Source organism: Mirounga leonina, unplaced genomic scaffold (assembly GCF_011800145.1).
Source record: "Mirounga leonina isolate KUSES-001 unplaced genomic scaffold, KU_Mleo_1.0 Mir_151, whole genome shotgun sequence".
Lineage (NCBI taxonomy): Eukaryota > Metazoa > Chordata > Mammalia > Carnivora > Phocidae > Mirounga > Mirounga leonina.
This window is the reverse complement of record NW_023270377.1, coordinates 86,113,344-86,135,016: the sequence shown is the minus strand read 5'-3', so window position 1 is coordinate 86,135,016 and position 21,673 is coordinate 86,113,344. Positions and strand designations below refer to the sequence as shown.

Below are 21,673 nucleotides of genomic sequence, written 5' to 3'. Positions count from 1 at the left end.
CAGGACTCCATCTCAGAACCCTGGAATCATGACCTGAACTGAAGGCAGATGCTTAACTGACTGAGCCACCCAGACATCCTGTCCTGACAACTTTCTTTTTCGTCATTAGTATTCACTTTGTCTATATTGTAAGAAGTCTTGGAAATCATAATTACAACAAAGGAAATGCCCCTGTCAAGACCTGGGCGAAGAAATCAGAGCACAAAATCAGAAGAAAGAATACACTAAGAATAATAAAGAATGGAAATTAATACTGGGTCAGAGCTGTTGATTTCAAATCCATACTCATAACATAGAGACTTCACTATCTTCCTAGTGGTTATTGAAATAATAATTTATGAATCCTTATTTCCATTTCCTTATAAAGAAAGTGCAGATGGTCAGTGATATAAGGGAAGAACTACTGGTATACCCTGCATTTATCTTCATATATGTTTTATCATGAAAGATTACCATGAAAGACTCCACTCCATAGTCAATTACTTAATCTAAATGAACCATTAATTGTGTAGCATAGTGCTGAGTGTGACTGCAGATACACACACTGTGCTGTGACTATATTACGGTTAATATTTGTAGATAGAGTTAGCTCCCTTTGCTAATCTCCAACAAGTTTCCTAAACCTTCTGTCAAGATTATGCTCTAAAAGATTAAATAAATAGCACTCATTCCTAGTTACTGTAAAACTGGTTATTTTAATTCTATTTCTATAAAGCCTATTCAATGACACACAAATTGGGAATGTGGCAGATCTCACACCACAGGAAACAAATGATGTAATGAAATTCCACCTAATCAAATTTAGATCTGGTTATGTTATTCTATCAGAGTAGAGGGGAAAGGAAAGAGTTCAGAGAAATATATCATTAATTTTCCCAAAGTTTGAGAAAAATACTTTAAAAGGAAAAGAACACCTTTATGACATGCCTGTGTGATAGAAATCCATTGATAATTTTGAACGATTTTAAATAAAGTTTCAAAGAGACAGTTTACTTTCATTTAGATGCATTATCAGCTGCCTTGTTAAAAAAGCTAAATTCCACTTGGGTTGTCTCGCCTGCTGGTTACAGCAAGTTATCTCTCTCTTTCATTATACTATACACATTGTCAATAACAGATTCTTTCTTCTCTGTTCACAGTGAGTATCTTTTTTTGCTGATTAAAATAGCTTCATATTGCTCGCTTCATGAAACCTCTAAATACTTGTTTTAAATCACAACTTTGCTTTTTTAAAAGAGTGATATGCTCTGCTTTCTAAAAGACCATCTGCTTTTAAAGGACAATAGTTTTCATGAGTAATTCCAAGGAGAAACACAGTTATTACACTTTAACACATTTTTGCTAGAATAAAGGGTAACATTCAACTACTATTTAAATACATTGGGGGCCCCTGGGTGGCTCAGTCAGTTAAGCATCCAGCTCTTGATTTCAGCTCAGGTCATGATCTCGGTGGTGAGATCGAGCCCCCTGTCAGGCTCCACACTCTGTTCACATGCTTGCTTACTCTCTCTCTCTCAAAATAAATAAATAAATAAGTGATATTAAAAATAAATTTAAAAAAATAATAAAAAATAAATACATTGGACACTTTTTGTGTAGTACTGAAAGGCCACTGTGATAAGTGTTTCTGTAACAGAAATCTCTGGTCCCAGGTTCCAAGGTTAAGTGACAGAATCACCACAGTAAAGGAAAAAAATAGTCAAAAATATTATAATTTAAAAATCATTCACAGTTACTAGACTTATTTTCATGCAAAATTAATGCTACCAAATTTCAAAATCTCTGCTTTCATTTGCTTTTTCGTTATAGAGAATAGCAAATGAAACTCTTTACAATACATAATTACTATTTTTCTTATATGAATCATTTGTTGAAATGCATATATTTTTTAGTCTATTTTGCTTTGTATTATTACAGCTGTTTAGAGTAATTTGCTTTTTGAAACTTTAAATTCTTCAATTTACTTATATTTATTTTAATGTAGTGCCTTAATTATATTAGAGTTTGAGGCAGCTCTTTGGAATTTAGACGTATTTCCCTTCCTTTTTCTATCTATCATCTATCTATCATCTATCTATCTATCTATCTATCTATCTATCTATCTATCTATCTATCATCTATTTATTTGCATCTGTTCAGAGATAGGGCTTTTTATTCCTGCTGGTTCTAATTAACTTGGAATATTATTGAAACTGAACTAGTAGTTGATTAAGTAGCCATGGTTTCTTTGTTATATGTAATAAAAATAGTTGAGGGAGGTAAGAGTTAAGAATGTAATAAATGAAAAAATAATTTAAAAATGCATTGCAAGTAAGCATGTGATGAATAGTATTAAATTAAGAAATTAAAGTAAGAGAGAGAAGAAATGGGGCTGGGAGGGGAGAGAAACAAGGTCACGGAGAATAAAGATTTAACACTTCAGTAGTATACTAACTCAAAGGAAAACAGTAAGACTGGAATCATGTGTAGACAAGGACCATCAGAATGAATAGCAAGAGGAAATGGTATGAATACAAGTAAAAGGACAGAAAAAATGAAGGAGTTGAAAAAAGTAAGATATGGAATAAAAACAAGCCAATGATGACACAGTAGATATCTGGCAAACAACAATACAAAAGCCACTCACTGAAAAATCTCTGTAGAGTTCTTTAGGTCTAATTTTTAGATCTAATTTTTAGATCACCTACTCATCACCTTTTACTCCCATTTTTGGAACAGATATTTTGGTCTGGAAGAAAGTAACTGTCTCCCCATATCTGGAACATTGGTGTGGTACTTACAAATTTGTTTTAACCTTGACAGATGTAAAATTCCATGAAAATTATGGGCTAAGCCGCAAGAGTTGCTAATGGAAATAGATTCCCTTTGCATCTCCGTATCTCTGAAATCAGGAAAATGGGAGATTACTGATTCCAATTGACAATGGGGGATGCTTACTCTTATTATCAAGACAAATGCTTCACATTTTGTAAAACCTAAACTCCTATAAATCATCTGATTACAAATCTCAAATTAAATGAAACACCAGGTGAAGCTCTTTTGCTGTCAAACCTGATTAAAATCTAATCAGACTGGAAGGCTGCAATTCTTGCCAAAATCTACCCTAATCAGCTTTTTGTGTGTAAATTTATCTGAATGAACAGACTTATTTTTTTAAATGAACATATTACTTCTTTATAATTGCAGATTAATTAGTTTGTTAACTGCTAAAGATTTATAATACAAAGTACATCATATATTTAGGGTATGTGAGTAATTAGATGCTTAAAAAATATTCTGTATATTTAAGAAAGGCATAACATGCCTTTCCTGAAACTCCAAATATATTTTAATAAAGTATATAATTTGTATCTAACGGTACCAGAGTAGTAGCAAAATTAAGTCCTGTGACTAGTCAAAAGAATAATACTTAAAGCAGTCTTCAGAGAATGCTACACCAAAAATTCAAAGTCAGCTTTTTTCAATATGTAAGGAACATTCCATATTTGGGAAAGTATGCATAACTATATTGGGCAGTATTATTTTTATCAGAACCTGGAAATATTTTCTTAAAGTCCCATCCTTATTTTTATCACAGGCTTGTTGGCTGATGAAATAAAAAGAGTTGTAAAAATACTGCCTTGAGCAAAAATCTCACAATGGTACCTCGGGTTCAATGTAATTAAGTATTTAAATGTTTTCCATGAGATTGATATGGTTACTTTTAGGTTACTGAAAATTATTTTGAAAAAAAAGCTAATAGATCTGCAGTGTTTTCTGGATTGTTGAATGCAAGGTAAAAACAGCTTGAAAAAATATTTGGCAGGCATAAATGGAACCTAGTTGCTTTTGGCACAGATATTCATTCCTTATATCAGGATGTCTTACTGGAAGTTAAGCAAAGGGAATTTATATTTATATTTATTTTTTTATTTATACTTACATGATTTTACCATTTATGCTTATTTTTCCCTAATGATCATACCCTTCCATTTCCCATGCTATCACAGAAAAAAAGACCCAAACATGTATCACGTAAACAGATCACTTGCCTTTTATAGAAAAATTATCACACTACGAGTGTGCACACACGACCACGCATGCACACCTGTGCACAAACACACCAGATTTTGAAGGTAGATGCAATTGTCAAAGTTAGTGTGGGGATACAGCTCTATTTTTATTTTCAATTCAGCAATTTAACTTAAAGTTATTATTTCAGATCCTGCTTTTTATTTTGTAGGTGTTGTTGTGATAAATGATGAGGTATCATCAATACAGAAGGGGTTTATTACTAGATTAGTAGGAGGTGTGCATGCAAATTGTAAAGGACAGAAAGAGAGGATGCCCAACACAGGGATCTAAATTCCAGTCACAGTCATGAGATTTATTAACTATGTGTCCTTAGGCCAGTTGCTTTACCTCACTAAACTATAGGATTTTTTTTTTGTTTTGTCCATCTGGAGATTATACTGGTTCTACTTTTTTCAGTTCCTAGCATCTACAAATGTCCAGTGAATCAACCTATGACTATTAAGAAACAAAGAATAGAAGTTGAAAGCAAAAATCTCTCTTGAAGCAAAATTTCATGAGAACCTGGCAGTCTCAATCCTCATCACTTTTGTATTGTGGCTCCTGGTGGGTCATCCAGGTACAATTTATCCTTAAGTTAAATCTTAAACAGAACCCAATCTCCTCCATTTAAGGGTACATCCTAGATAGCCAATCAGATCACTACTATTCCTTAAGCTTAGAATTAACCTGTATCTGATATGTTAAATCAGTTTCATTTTTGAGGAGTAACAAATTCTCCCATTCTGTCAAATATTAGTCAAGCCCAGAAAGTGGAAAACAAAACAAAACAAACTTACTCACATTTATATTCTTATCAATGAAGAAATACCTAATAAATACCTAAATACCTTAAGACTTAATACTTAAATACTTAATTTTTTAAAAATATTAAATGATAATACATTCTTCAGACTCTACTTTCCTTTTTGAAATGATACATTCAATCATTCCTTTGGTGAACCAATTAAGTAAACATACAAAAACTTGTTGACAGTACTAAAAGAAAGGTGGGATGAAAAAAATCTAAATGGTAGACTGTGTCCCTGCCTCAAGGAGATTTTTCCTTATTTATGTGAAGAAAGCAGATTAATAAAGCAACTGTGTAAATCTCTTAAAGTATTAGATATCATTCTGTAATTTGTGAATTCTATAAAGTATAACATATATATATCATATATACCATATAACATAATTATATATTACATATATATGTATATGTGTGTGTGTGTGTGTATATATATATATATATATATATATATATATATATTCACAGAGTTCTTGTAAATGGATGAAACTGTATTCAAGTGCTTTGCATCATGTCTTAAACTCCCTACCTACATATTCATCTTTCAAATCTCAGACAAAATATGTACTTGCTGTTCACCATGTGCAGAACAATGTATGGATATATAAAAAGAGATAAAAAGATTCCTGTCCTTAAGGATCCTAACAATGTAATGAGGGATTTAGACTATTTATCACTTAAACAACATTATAGTAATTCAAGGTTACATTTATACTTCGCTACACAGAGAGCAAAGTGAAAAACCAAAATTAGATTATTTTTAAGTGGCAAGTGATACAACTCAAGAGATACAAAGTTCAAGCTTGATAGCCTCACTCTTCAGTTGATTTATATTTTCTTTTTTTTTAAGATTTTTTTAAATTTATTTTTATTTTAAGAGAGCGAGAATGAGAGAGACTACATGAGGGGGGGAGGGTCAGAGGGAGAAGCAGGCTCCTCGCTGAGCAGGGAGCCCAATGCGGGACTCGATCCCGGGACTCCAGGATCATGACCTGAGCCGAAGGCAGTTGCTTAACCAACTGAGCCACCCAGGCGCCCCAGTTGATTTATATTTTCAAGGTCCAAATAACATAAGGATATGTCATATTTTTAAGGTCTTAATTTTAATGTTTTCCTAACTCTTTTTTCCTAATGGAAGAGTTAAGACTATAAAAAGACTCTTCCATCTTTAATTTCTTAGCAGTATAGTTCAAAGGTGTACCTTATATTCTGTAAAAGACTTTGCTGTAATTCAGTTTTGGTAACCAAGTATCAAGCTATCATCTGTCTGACCTACCTCTTTATTTAACACAATGTGAAAGATGTATCATAACCTATAAGACATTCTTAGCAAAATATTTACTTGGCTTCTAATCCTCATCAAGTAAACAGAAAATTCAGATTGTGTGACATTCGATGGAAAAATATCAATGCTATGATGGACAAAAGAAAAGTTTAGAAATATTCTAGATTAAAGAAGATTAAAGAGCCATAATAACCATATGCAATGCATATCTTTGGATCCTGAACTGGGAAAAATAACTACAAAAGTTATTTTGAGTACCATTGGAGAAATTTGATTATGGACTGGATATTACACCAATGTCAAATTTCATGGGCAAAATGATAGTACTGTGCTTATGTGAGAGTATGCCTTGTTCTTAGAATCACTTAGGGGTGGGGTGCCTGGGTGGTGCAGGCAGTTATGCGTCTGACTCTTGGTTTTGGCTCAGGTCATGATCTCAGGGTCATGGGATCGAGCCCTGTGTCAAGCCCTGCATCAGGCTCCACATTCAGTGCAGAGTCTGCTTAACACTCTCTCTCATTCTCCTGCTGCCCCTCCCCTCCTCTCTAAAATAAATCTTTTTAAAAAAAGAATCATTTAGGGAAGCATCATGATGTCTACAAAAACATATGTATGAACCTACATATGTATATATGTGTAAATATTACACATATGAATACATAATTCAGGAAGAGAGAAAGAGGAAGCAATGTCACAAAATATTAATGGTTGATAAATCCAGGGTATACAGCTGTTTACTATACTATTCTTTCAACTTTTCTGTCAGCTTGAAATTCTTCACAACAAAAAAGCAGGGGAAGAATTCAACTTTTTAAATAATAATTTACATTTAGCAGATGAGCTAGTGACTAATGATGTCTTAAAATCTCAAAAAAGAAAACCAAAATAATTCTGTGTGTTACAGGCTGAGCTGTGTCCTTTTAAAATTTATATATTGAAGTCCTAACTGCCAGTACTTCAGACTGTGTCTATGTTTGGAGACAAAGTCTTAAAAGAAATGATTAAGGTAAAATGAGGTCATATGGGTGGGTCCTAAACCAATATGACAGTTATAATCTCAAAAGAGATTAGGACACAGACACACACAGAGGGAAGACCAGGTGAATACATCAGAAGAAGACAGCCAATAATAAGCCAAAGAAAGAGGCTTCAGAGTCCAACCCTGACAATACCCTGGTCTTAGACTTCTAGCCTCCCGAACTATGAGAAAATAAATTTCTGTTAGTTAAGCCACTCGGTGTGGTTGGTTTGTTTGTTTTATGGCAGGGCTAGCAAACTAATACATTGTCGGAATTCTAAGACCAATTCCCAATGACCCTCCCCCTTGTATAACCCCTTCTGAATAAGGGTGAACATGTGAGTATGATGAGATATCACTCCCAGGCTTATATTATATTATATGGCAAAAGGGGAAATTATCCAAGTGTTCCTAATCTAATCACATGAGGTCTTTAAAAGCAGAGTTCTTTCTATCGTATAGTGAAAAGGACATCAGAAATTTGAAGCATAAAGCATGAGGGAGTTTTGACATACTATTGCTGGCTTTGAAAATGGAGGGGGTCACCTTCCAAGGCACGTAGGTGGCCTTTAGTTGTTAAGAGTGGTGGAGGCTGACAGCTATCAAAAAATCATGGCCCTAATCCTACAGCCACAAGAAACTGCATTCATCCAACAACTGAAATGAGCGTGGAAGTGAATTATTCCTTAGACCTTCCAGCTAAGAGCCCAGCTTGAGGAACACCTTGATCTCAATCTTGTGAAACTTTAAAAGGAAGGGTTTTTTTTGTGTGTTTTTTTTTTTAAGATTTTATTTATTTATTTGACAGAGAGAGACACAGCGAGAGAGGGAATACAAGCAGGGGGAATGGGAGAGGGAGAAGCAGGCTTCCCGTGGAGCAGGGAGCCCGATGCGGGGCTCGATCCCAGGACCCTGAGATCATGACCCGAGCCGAAGGCAGACGCTTAACGACTGAGCCACCCAGGCGCCCCAATCTTGTGAAACTTTAAGCAGAGAATTCATTTGATCCTGCCTAGACTTCTGACCTATAGAACTGTAAAATAAGAAATGTGTGCTGCTTTAAGATGCTCAATTTATGGTAGTTTGTTACACAGCAATAGAAAACTAAGAAGAATATCCTCATAATCTACATAGTTATGCTCAATATGTGTTTTCAAACTAGTGGTGTGTGTGTGTGTGTGTGTGTGTATCTATGTGGTTTGTATGTGTGAGCAATAAAGTTTAAGAGAATATTATTTTTCCAGATTCAATTTGCTCATATGCACACACACAAAGTTCATATATATGCATATAAAAATGTTAGTGATTTTTATACCTTTTATATACCTTTCATATGATTAATTTTCTATAATGATTAACCTTTTATAATGATTAATACAGTAACATATACATTTATAAACAAAATGTTTTTTGTTGGAAAAATAATCAAAATCTTCTTTCCAGTTGTTAGTATACCTATCTTTAATATTTAGCATATTGATCTTGTCATTCTCAACATCTACCACAGAATCTGTCACATAGTAGTCACTCAATTAAAATTTGTTGTGTGTAAATTGAATGGCCAAACAATTTGCATATGTACAGGAGGTTGTGTGGTATAATGGAAAGCATGCTGACGTGAATATAATGTGAGATAAGCCTGCATGAAAATCCCGCCTCCACGAAGAGAGAATCTTAGTGGAATCTATTTAACTTCTCTAGGCTTTGTTTTCCTATCTAGAAGGCTCTATAGCAGGGTACAGTGTTCAACTGTAGCTCTATCACTTAATTGCTTTTAAGACCTCTAGCAAATCGGGGCTCGATCCCAGGACCCTGGGATCATGACATGAGCCGAAGGCAGATGCTTAACGACTGAGCCACCCAGGAGCCCCAGAGAAGGCATTTTTCAATTGCTACATTATTCTTATACTGGTATAAAAATAGATAGAAGTTTACTAGATGTATAATAGTTGCTGTATCAGTCTGCTAGAACTTCCCTAACAAAACACCATAGACTAGGTGGCTTAAACAACAGAAATTTATTATTTTTCTTATCTATAAAAGAAGACCATAGTTAGTATCATAAGCAGGGCCACCATTAGCTCATATAGTGCCTTCATGCAAATTTGAAAATGTTGCCCTCTTTTCAAGATAATTTGTTTCCATTTGTGAGAAAATATGTACACCCTGATGACTGTGGCATTTATGTCACCTGATGCCCTGTTCAACGTGAACAACTGTACCTGAGGTCCTGTTCAGGGTGGTTGTTAGAAACAAAAGAGATAATCCATATATGGCTCATGGCACAGAATCTGACTCATACTGATTATCCATTTTGTATCAATAATCACCATCATCATGCTTATCATAAACATCATCTACCTTAACATAGACATAGTAGCATTTAACCAGGATAGAGGACTATATTAGCACAAATTAAAACCCTGGTATATGGTAGGGTATGGCATAAATGTTTGAAGGAACATTCCCAGTAAGTACCTTGAACACAACAGTTCCTCAGTAAATAGCTACTGATTGATTGGATAGTTTTAGTTTTTTTAAAGAAAATGAACCTATATATTATGAGAAATCTAGTTCAGTGACAAAATTTTCTTCACTATTTAAGTGAAAATACATAGCATGCCATTCATTTAAAAAATTGAATTGTCTAGGGGCACCAGGGTGCTCCGTTGGTTAAGCGTCCCACCCGTGATTTCTGCTCAGGTCATGGTCTCATGGGTCATGAGATGTAACACTGCATAGGACTCCATGCTCAATGGGAAGTCTGCTTGGGGTTCTCTCTCTCTTTCCCTCTGCCCCTCCCCCGTTTATGCACGTGCGCCCTCTCTCTCTCTAAAACTAATAAATAAATCTTTTTAAAAAACTGAATTGTCTGATATGTGCAAATTTGGAAGTAAAATGTAACAAAATTCCCCAAAGGTCCATGTGTAGAAAGAAGCATTTATTTTTACTGTCAAATTTTGGAGCAACTCATCATTCATAAATATGTGAAAAAAAATAAATCTTTAGTAATTATATACCGTCTTTTTATCAAAAATATTTTTTTTCATTTTCCTAAGAATAGAACTGTAGAGTTAAATTAGGTGTTCTAACAGTGTTATAACCACTACTGTAGGAATAGAATTTCATTTTACATCTCTTTAAACAAGCTTATAATGCCTGTAAATGTAGTATTCTAATATATATCTTCAAAGAAGAGAAGGCTTTCTTTTTTTTAAAGATTTTATTTATTTTACAGAGCGAGACACAGCAAGAGAAGGAACACAAGCAGGGGGAGTGGGAGAGGGAGAAACAGGCTTCCCGCGGAGCAGGGAACCTGATGCGGGGCTCGATCCCAGGACCCTGGGATCATGACCTGAGCCGAAGGCAGATGCTTAATGACTGAGCCACCCAGGAGCCCCAGAGAAGGCATTTTTTAATTGCTACATTATTCTTATACTGGTTTAAAAATAGATAGAAGTTTACTAGATGTATAATAGTTGCTGTATCAGTCTGCTAGAACTTCCCTAACAAAACACCATAGACTAGGTGGCTTAAACAACAGAAATTTATTTCTTCACAGTTCTGGAGGCCAGAAGTCTAAGATCAAGATGTTGTCAGGATTGTTTCCTGGGAAGCTTCTCTTTGGATTCCAGATGGTCACTCTCTTTCTGCTTCTTCACATGGTCTTCCATCTGTGTACACTCGCCTCAGTGTCCCTTAGCGTATCCAAATTTCCTCTTCTTATAAGACCACCACTAAGCTCAGACCCACTCCAATGGCCTCTTTTTAAGTTGATTACCTCTTAAGGTCCTAACTCCAAATGAAGTCACATTCTGAGGTATTAGGCTTCAACATATGAGTTCAACATATGAGTACTGGGCTTCAACATATGAGTTTTGAGAGAACACAATTCAACCCATAACAGACTCTACAATAGGAAGCTAAGAAATAGAATTTCTGGATTCTTATTCTAGCCTTGTTATCTATTAGCTATAAGATTCTTGACCAGGCAATCTGTCTGTGCCTTGCCTCAGATTTCTTCATCCTTCCTTCCTTTCTTTTCTTTCTTTCTTTCTTTCTTTCTTTCTTTCTTTCTTTCTTTCTTTCTTTCTTTCTTTCTTTCTTTCTTTCTTTCTTTCTTTCTTTCTTTCTTTTTCTTTCTTCCTTCCTTCCTTCCTTCCTTCCTTCCTTCCTTCCTTCCTTCCTTCTTTCTTTCTTTCTCTTTCTTTCTTTCTTTCTTTCTTTCTTTCTTTCTTTCTTTCTTTCTTTCTTTCTTTCAATAGCCACACTACCTGCTTTACCCTTCTCAAAAAAAAAAAATTGCAATGGTCAAAAGATATTAAATGATTCTAATGTGCATGTCCTTTAAAAATCATCAAAACATTATACAACTTATTTCTACAATCCCTATTTGTTAAGGATGAGATTATTGGTTTTATGACTGTATGCTGAATCCAAAGACAAGTAATTTCTATTAGAATTACTTTTCTCTTGACAACTCAACTAGGGGTATTGGGAAGTATTTGTTTTCTTTCTTGCTGTTGAGTCCCAAGAAAAATTTGTGCCATTTGAAGGATTCCCTCTTGTATCTGATCCTTCAAGGTTGAATAACCTTGGACAAACTCTTGGACAAACTCTTCCCTACCAAGGCATCCTTTTTTTTTTTTTTTCCCCCAGTAAACAAACAACAAACCCTGCATGAAACCTGAGTGCATGGTATTAGCCACATTCACTAAGTTGGTGTCCTTTCACCTAAGCCCTGTTTAGTCTACCCATCTTCCATGAACTTTACTCCTTTGTGAGCAATTTCTCCCATCCTGAAAATCAGGAAAGCTAATGTTACAAAGATTTTAATTAAAAAAAAAAATCAACACAAAATTAATCATGGGGCCTGAATCTGAACAGGGCCAATATAGCAATTAGTAGAATGATAATACTCTGTCCTGCTGAAAATTCCCTAAGCATATGACAGCTGGGTTTCATATCTTGCTTTTAGGGAAGGATGATAGAAGATGTGGGAGAAGGGACAGAAAAAGAAACCACTGCCATTAAAATAAGTTCTTAGAACACAATATCCTTTAGTGCTTCATTTAACAAAATTTGTCATTTTAGAAGCACTTCTGAGTGAAAGTCAAATGTAAATTTTATACACTGACTATAAAGAATAAAACGTCCTCCGGGAAGAAATTTGCTCACCCATGAAAGGTAGAAACCCTTCATCCCCAACCCCAAATGCTAGATTAGATGTGGATAAATGATGGATTGAATTGTTTCTAAGAAGACTCCTTGTTCAGCCTTCAGCTTTGTCCCTACAGAGCCCCGCAAGAGCATTTGTTTACAGTACATCATCCCTTAAGCCAAAGAGATTTTATCAGAGTTGTCTGTGGAATTCATCTATTTTGTTTTACCCTCTTTATTTTACATTTCAAAGTTTGCATTCCCTCTAGTTGCCAGTCCTGGCTGAGGGACACGAGTCCCTTTTTATCCTGTGACCTGTGATCTTAGATCAGAAAACCAACAAGCAGTGACTCCTTGAGTCAAAAAGCGAGGCTTTTTTTTTTTTTTTTAATTCTGGTTTTGCTCTCCTGTGTGAACCGTAGTACACTCAGTTTTATCACCTCTGCCTCCAATCAAGCTTTCTTAAAATTGCAGAGGCAGACTTTCAGAGACCCATTAGTACATTGTGGGGCAGAATGAAGAGAAATGTCACCCTCCACCCATCCCCACTGTGCTAGGAAAAGGAACCAACATTAGACAGACTCTTTCAATTCATAATTACACTTTTCCCCACCTTTCTGTCACCCTTCCATATCAACTCTTAAGTGGGAGTCTTTTTATCATTAAAGAAGGGTCAATGTTTTTGGCCTCTCCATTGCTAAAGAGAGGAGTCTCAGAATAAAATGAAGAGCAAAACAAAAAGAATTGAAAGAGACATAAACTGGCCTCATGGGTCTCATATGCTTTCCCTTTAATCTGTAAGATCATTTCAACTTCTCTACCTAACGAAAAGCTTAGCTGTGTGGCTCTCATATATTAGCTCATTGCAAAGTGACCTCTAAATCACTATTACTTAGAAACAAGCACCACACTTCCATTCATTTTATTGTTCCTATAGTCTAGTTTCAATGTCCTATTCTACTATATATTTTTAAAGGGCAGGATCTGTTTGCTAATAACCTCTCACTTGAATTTCATTTTATTTCTCTGACCTCTGTCAAAGAAAGAAAATTTAGAAGGAAATTATAAAAGGGTTTCTACCTTATATCCTAGGGGAAAGGTCACTGCACAAATATAAGAAGTTCATTAATATCTTCCTATCTAAATAAAGTTTAAAATCCTACACACCAGAAACACAATAGAAGTGATCAACTCATGCAGAGGCACATCGAACCCTAACAACTCACAGCTATTTTCATTTTTTATAAATGCTTCGATTCCTATTACCCAGGAGACTTGTTATTTTTACGGCATTATTCAATTAGAACTGATCACTCCCCACGTCAGTGTGTTATAACCCTGTTGGGATAGCTTTTTGTGTTTTTCAAATGACATCATATTTTTCAATTAAGTAGCCTAAGGGGTCCTCTGAGGAATTGGATCCTTCTTTACGTCAGCATTTCAAAAAAGGAAAGCAAATTCAAAGAAATATAAACTCTGCCTTCACCAATAACAGCCAGTGTACAGGAGGACAGAGGAGAGGACCCTAAACTCAATTTCTTCATTTTTTAAAATGAGATAACCTCAACATTTCAGGACTGCAGTGTTGATGAAATATGATTATTCACTAATGTGTTTTGTAGCCATGTATTTTAACTTTAGTCAATTAGTTAACATGATGTTTTTGGAAGAGTTCCTAGAAAAAAGCCACCTGTCCCCAAATAATCTCGATACCGTATTTGTCCTATTGTTTGAGTATAACATACCTAATTACTAAAAACTGTTAACAACTTAAATCAAATGAGTGTATGTGGTAGATTAATCCTATCCCTAGCCACACCCTTGGAGAATAAAGCCAATTTTCAGTAAGAATGTGAGAGAGGGGCAGTTAGGATGTTCTATCAAAAGACCCTCAGGGTAAGGTACTTGGTCAGAGCTCTGGGCATTTGGAATCAGGGTAGGGTGCGTGGTAAAGAAAGTCTTCCTATGCCACAGACACTTTTTCTTTTTCTTTCTTTCTTTCTTTTTTTTTCTTTTTTTTTTTTTTTTTTAACAGAGAGAGAGAGAGAGAGGAAAAGGACAAACAGGGGAGAGGCAAAGAGAGAGAATCCTAAGCAGGCTTGCAGTCCAGCATGGGGCTCGATCTCATGACCCTGAGACCATGACCTGAGCTGAAATCAAGAGTGTGTCGCTGAAATGACTGAGCCACCCAGGTGCCCTGCAACAGACACTATTTTATAAGCACATTACTATGAGGCAGGTACTGTCATGTCCTTTGTACAGACGAGGTAACGGAAGCCTGGAAAAGTTAAGTCAGTTGCCTGAGAGCAAAGATATTCATGGAGGAACTGGCTTTGGAGCCGAGCAGCTGGGATTCAGAAGCCCTGATGGTGCACTGTGCCTGGCTCCTCCCATGCGGTGGATGGAGAGAAGGAAGGGGAGGGAAAGGACATTGTGGCACATGCTGCCTGGTGTCTCTGCCCACCCAATAGCTACCCTCCCCCTGTTCTTTAATAGCAGAGCCACTAATTTTCTTTTGGAAAGCAATGGGCCCTGGTGAAAATACTCATTGCCCCACACCTCACCTGTTTCATTCTGGCCAAGGGCATTTAAGCAGAAATCCACTGAGCTTGATATTTTGTTAAACAGAGAGACTGGCACTTGCCTTTTCCTTCTTCCCCATCCCTTCTTTCTGCCTGACATGAAATTATCTACCGGCAGAGGTGAAGTAGTCATGCTTTGACTCTAAGACTGACAGCTCCATGCTAGGAATGGCAGAGCAGAAAGGTGGTGTTTTCCAACTTTTTTATAGAAGAACAACAAATCCTGATCTGGTTAAGTGACTGTTCCTGTTTTGCATCAAATGCAATCCTAACCCATAAGGTGATATGCAAACATAGGACAAAGAACCCAGTTTTTGTAGATGACACCATATTGGGTGAGTCTGGCCCCATGTGGTGGTGGGTCCACACAGAGCTCTGTGCCACATACTTCTGCTGTGAGGGGTGATGCTGCTCGCGGGGGCAGCAGTATCTGGGCACAGACCCAACTCCATACGAACAGTGGGATAGTTCAGCACTGACACTGTGACAGGGGTTAGCAAACTACAGCCCACGGGCCAAATCCCACCTGTGGCCTGTGGTGAATAGAGTGTACGCCGAGAAAGGTTTTTGTTTCTGTTTCCCATTTTAAAGGGTTTGGCAAACAAACAAAAAACCAAGAATATGCAATGGAAATCATATGGGCACAAAATCGAAAATATTTACCATCTGGTCCTTTACAGAAAAAGTCTGCTGATCCCTCAGAAGGACAGGATAGAGTAGAGTCAATGTGCCAATGATCACAATTATCCACGTTGCAAATCTTACCCTCCTTCAAGGCCATTTTTATTCGCCTTTGTTGACCGGTGAGTCATTACATCCGCAGTGTGATATGTAATTGAAGGGCACCCTAAATGATTATCTGAAGGGGGGCGGTGTAGGGCAATAGGGAAGGAAAAGAAACAGCAGAACTAATACCTTCCTGACTTAAAAAGGAAGAATCTAGCTTTAAGTATATTAATGTCAGATTGGCAGAAAACATCACATCAGTTGAAGCAGATTGTTGGAAAGGAAGTATCATTAAGCACTGAACAGAAAATCCTAGAAGGAATTAAATTCTGAATACCTCAAACTAAAACTGCCTTTTAAGAAGACTTCTCCGCCACAGGTGGTACTAAGCTTTCATTCCACAAATAAACATTATTACCATTTACTTTAGTTCTTGTCACACACAACAACGCTAGACTAACAACTGGATTAAAAGCACTGAGTAGAAAGATGGTGATTTTCCTGATTTTCTATTCTCATTGCCTCGTAGAACCTAAAGATGATTAGCCATTTAGACTCTTGAAAACTTACTTCAAATAATATGGAGAAATAAGGAGTTTTATTTTTAATAGGAGGATAATGAATCATTTCTCACATCCAATGTAAGGATATAAATTATTAAATTTCTCCAATTGCATACTTGAGAAAACTCATCCCAACATGCAATCAGCTTAGTGGTAAACCAACCTCCCACAAAAATTTGGGGTCTTTTTGGTTTTGGTTTTGTTTTTTTTTGTTTGGTTGGTTGGGTTTTTTGGTCTGTTTGTTTTTGGGGGGCTTGCCTTTTTTTTCCACTAGAGCCTGAGCCTAAATAAACACAAAAGATGAACATACGTGCATGTTAACATCTCAGATCCCCAAATATCTAAATTTCATTTAAGTTCAAAATTTCTTGTTTTTCTGTATGCACATTTATCTTCTAAAGCATTTCAATCATCAGCATTTCACAAGTAAAGCTTTTTTTTTTTTTTTTTCCTATTAGAATGTTGTCACTGCAAAGCTTTCCCACTATCATAATCAATTTGATGCTATATTGGTCTTCTTTTCATCTTAAAGGCTAAGTGGATTTAGGAAAAATAAGTGTATTGCATCAGCTGTTTTCATCTAATATTTTGTAGCTACAACATACTTTGTCTTCAAATCAAAGATGATAATACATTTTCGTTCATACACCGAGCACAAAATTACCCTTCCTAAGAATCAATCTTCAAGGTTTTCGATTTCTAGTATTTATCCTTCACATTGAATCCATCCATATAATTATAAAATTATGCAATTATTTTATGTAGATCAGTGATGACTGCATATGAATGTCATAAAACAACACATTACAAAGCACTATGATTAGAGAAAATGGTAATTGTGAACATCTGGATTGAGAAATTTAAATTTGAAAAACTCTGATATTTTTCATAGAGCTTTTTTCTATGCTTGTCCAACTTTCAATGGGTACTGACCGAAACCATTTATCTGGAACAGGCTAATTTAATGTAGATCCAAATACGTTGCCCACATCAAGTACCCAGGTAGAGAACACAGTCACGTCTCTGTTTTGTTATGTAACTACACGGATATAAGAATAGTTTTAACATTTCCTTTAAGGATATTCAGCAATTTTGATGTTAAAAGAGTAAGAACAGCCAAAATGAAGAAATATTTTTAAATAGAATTCATCACATTTTATTGGAGAGGAAAATAACTATATACTTAAAAACTGCCAAAAATATCTTGAGCAGGTATGAATTTCATCTTAAAAATATTTTAAGAAAGCAGAAAGTCTATCACTATCTTTAATGAACCCATACGTAATTTCTAACTTAAGGCCTCAGGCTGCTAAAGCCCCTAATCTCTGTGAATGATCTACCTTTTCCCAAGCCCAAGGTGCTGTCTACGTTCTGGGCAGGGTGGACATTCAAATATTTAACAACATTTGTGGCGGATACACTGACTATTCACAAGAAATGCCGAATCAATCAGGGTGGACGCTGGCTGGCAAACTCGGGTCTAGTCCACTGGTGTGGCCCTGATGGGTATCAGCCATGTTCCCAGAGATGTGGAGTGGGCACAGGAGGGGGAAAGGGATACTTATCACCCATCCACTTGAGCATTCACTGCAAGGTCTCTTTCCTCTCTGGGCTTGGGTTGTGATCACACAGGTCCTTGCTACTCTTCTCTACCACAAAGCCTCTCCAGTCTGAGTCTCCTACTGAACTCCCTCTTTAGCACACACACAAAAAAAGAAAAGAAAATCATTATTCTCTATTCTTCATCAGCATAAAGGATACTCCTGCCTTTATAGGCTCTCCAACCATGTCTCCTCAATTGCTTTTGCTTTGTGCCAGGTACACAGTTCCAAGGAATTTTTCCTTTAACGTGGCCTTCCTGCACATGCATTCCACAAAGCTATCTCACGTCTCTGTCATTTTTCCCCATCAGCAATTTTGTGGAAGGATCAGAACAGAAACACAAGATTCCAGTACCAAAACTCAAAAATTTAACTTTTTATTTTAATTGTGCCATGGCAACCTAACCTTGCAGCTAACAAGAAGAAAACTCCCAGATGGTACTTCAATAGGGGAGGGTCCTACTACTTATATATTTCATGCCCACTGCATTTATTATTGTTGTCTTCTCTCAGTATTATGCCATCTGCACCCACAGCCATACTATTGAGATTTTTTCCTTCTTTTTCATGTTTAAACAACTTTATTATTATATAATTCACATACCATACAATTCACCCATTTTAATATGTATGAGTCAATGTTTTTAAATGTATTAACAGTGTTGTACAACCATACTGCAATTTAATTTTAGGACATTTTCACCTTCAGAAGAGATCCCATACTCATTCGCTGTCAATCCTCATTGCCTCCAACCCCACCTGGCCCTGAGAACCACTCACCTGCTTTCTACTTCTGTAGCTTTGCCTATTTGAGATCTTTCATATGAATGAAATCATAAAATACATGGACTTTTGTGACTTGCTTCTTTTCCTTAGAAAATGTCTTCAAGGTTTTATCCATGTAGTATGAATGAGTACTTCATTTTTTATTGCCAAATAACATTCTTTTGTATGGATTTACTACATTTTATTTTATCTATTAGGGCTTTTCCCCATTAACCTTTTTTTTTTTTTTCTATGCTATAGGGAGTCTAGTAAAGGTTTTCTGAATTAAACTGGTGAGAATTACAAATGTAGTAAACAACTACAACCTCTTCCTATGGAAGAAGTGATCTGTTCAAAGGAAGGAGCAACTAATGCAAATATTCAAGAACCCATATGCTGAGAAACTTTAAAAAACACTAGCAAACATAAAGAAAATGAATATTCATTGCCTCTGCTTTCTAATGGCAAGATTTTCATCAAAACTTATATTGGCCCTGCCTGCAAGACTTGTAAACAAGTAAATAAAAATGGAAAATGTAACCAGTAATTGTTATCTCTTACAATATCAAGCACTAAGGATGATGGACTTTTTTTTTCCCCACTTTGACCCAACAGCACCAGGTAGCGGCTTTGAGAAAACTGATAAGCTGTCACACCTGGTTCCAGGGGATGCACAGACTAAACTAGAAGTGCGGAAATATCAATATCAAAATTTAGGGAACTGCTCATACTCCATATGATAGTGGGTATTTAAAAAAAAGTATAGCAGATTTAGCTGGGGCGCTATCATTTATAATTTTGCGTTAGTGGCACTTTTCATGTATGCAAAGCCCTCAGTGAACTCCAAGTTCGATAAGGTGGTATTATTACAGTTGGGATCCATGTGTGTGAAGAGCTTCTGAATCTAATATTATTAAGGCAAAAAAGCTCCATGTATGGATGAATAAATATAATTTCTGTCTTGCCACTTCTAAAGAAAACATGTTCAATAATTTGTATAGTGCCTGAAGACATTAACAGAAATAATATGGGAGCTCAACTTAATTACTTTACTATTCCTTCTATATGCTCTTCTGTCTCAAAATGAGTGAAATAAATTATTGGATATGGTCTTATTCCCTTTGAGTGTTATGTTTAAAGGATTTCTTTCCCTCCTCAAGATATTTTTTTTCTAGTAGTTAACACAATCACATTGAAATAATTAACCTTGCATTTTCTTCCCTTCAAAAATTAATTCACACTACAAAACTGCATTTTATGGTCTCATTCACATAGTCATTTTAAAGGAAACACAAACAAAAGATTTCAAGTTTCCTAGGCTATTTAGAAAAAAAAGAAAGAAAGAAAGAAGCAACTGGAACAGCAGTCGTCTGTGAAAACAACTGACATTTAGTTTCACATGTAAAGTAAATCTGAATGGCACGAGAACCTTTCTACTCACAGGTATCTAAAGACTCGTCTGAATCATCAGGGCAGTCAGGGTCCCCATCACACAGCCAGCTCTGGGAGACACAAGTCACATGATCGTGGCAAAGAAATTCACCAGGATCACACAACTGCTGATCTGAAAATGAAAATGTTTCGAAATAAAATATGAATGATCTGAACACGAACACAAGAGCAGTACAAAGATGAAATGTGGGAAAGCAATGCATAAAAGGTACATGAGTGTGATCCACATTTTCTGTTCAGCAGCAAAACTAAACCAATTATTTATCTTAATTTTAGCCACTCAGCTCAAGCACACAATTTTGATAGAATTGACTATGTTGCGGTCTCACACAATCTGTTCTGAAAATAGTTAAGAATTCTGTTTGTGTTTACGACTAGAACTTTGGTCATATTGGATAAGGCATATGGTAATCACAGCCAGTGGGTTTTATAGATGTTGATCCAAAGCAGACGTTCTTGAGTATAGAAATTTTAGTTTCTTCCTCTGCTCTAAGAGAAAGAAAAATCAGAAATAAAACTTAAATCTTAAACTCCATCTCTGAGAATTCAGGTCCTAATCATCTATCCTGATACTGGGGCTTCATGTCTCTACATTAATTAGATATCCGTTATCATAATATTTTCTTTTCTTTTTTTGCTACAAGTTCCCAGATGACAGCTTCTGTTACTGGACAGCAAAAGTGATAGTAACTTCCATAAAGCTTTGCTCTAACTTGGGTTTCTACAATTGGTGGTACCCCAAAATCACATTATTTTCCTTCAATGGCTTCAGAATATTTAGGCTTTGTAGTCTTTCCTCAAGTCCTAGTAAACTCATCATATGTCTTGTTTTTTATGTTGTTTTGGTTTTGCAATATACTTATTTATACACTGTGAATCCACTCAATAAAATATTTACCTTTTTAATATTTTAAATGTCTGAAATAGGAATATTTTTTACAATTGATGATCTCTGAATGTAAAGGACTGTTAGCCGTATCAAATCGTAGCCATTTGATATCACTTACACTTTTGTTATGTATATATAGGAATGATTCAAACTAAAAAATCTATCAGTAAGTAGGTCTTTAAATATGCAGCAAATAAAAATTCTAAGGGACATGAAAGCATTAGACCATAACTTAATTGACTTTTTTCCCCTAGTAATACAGAATGATGGTGCATTTTCCACACAGTGGGATCAAATACAGTATATCTTTTTTTTCTCTCCCTTAACCTCTTCTCTCTTGACCCCAACGTAATTTTCAATAATATATATTACAAACATACACAAACATATACACAACTTGTGGGTATATAACTATTTTTTTTCCACTTTCAAACTAAGGATATTACCTGAAATTGCTATTATTTTATCTTATCCTATTATATTTTTCAATAAATTCACCATCAATAGCACACTTATTACTTCTATTATCATAGCTGGGTTGTTTATTTTGTTTTGTTTTGTTTTGTTTTGTTTTTACATTAAGTTGATTGAGCATACTCTGTATTTGGCTCTAGGGTAGGTGCTACAAAAATGTAGAAGTCACCATCTTTGTCTTTAAGGATCCAGCAGACTGCTTGTGCCAACAGATCCAGGAGGAAAAAAAAGTACTTTTATACAATAATTTGCCAAATAAATGATATAGAAAATAATTGGGAAAAGAAGAGACCACAGGGG

At 35.7% G+C, this 21,673-nt stretch overlaps 1 protein-coding gene across 1 annotated transcript in view; it reads right to left on the bottom strand.

The window, feature by feature from the left end:
- The window catches only part of LRP1B (LDL receptor related protein 1B), a 1,834,834-nt gene that overhangs the window by 1,454,769 nt on the left and 358,392 nt on the right, over positions 1 to 21,673 (bottom strand). The window contains exon 2 of the mRNA XM_035008121.1: positions 20,000 to 20,122. Within this exon, the coding sequence (XP_034864012.1) occupies positions 20,000 to 20,122 (123 nt within the window). The remainder of the gene's footprint in view (positions 1 to 19,999; positions 20,123 to 21,673) is intronic.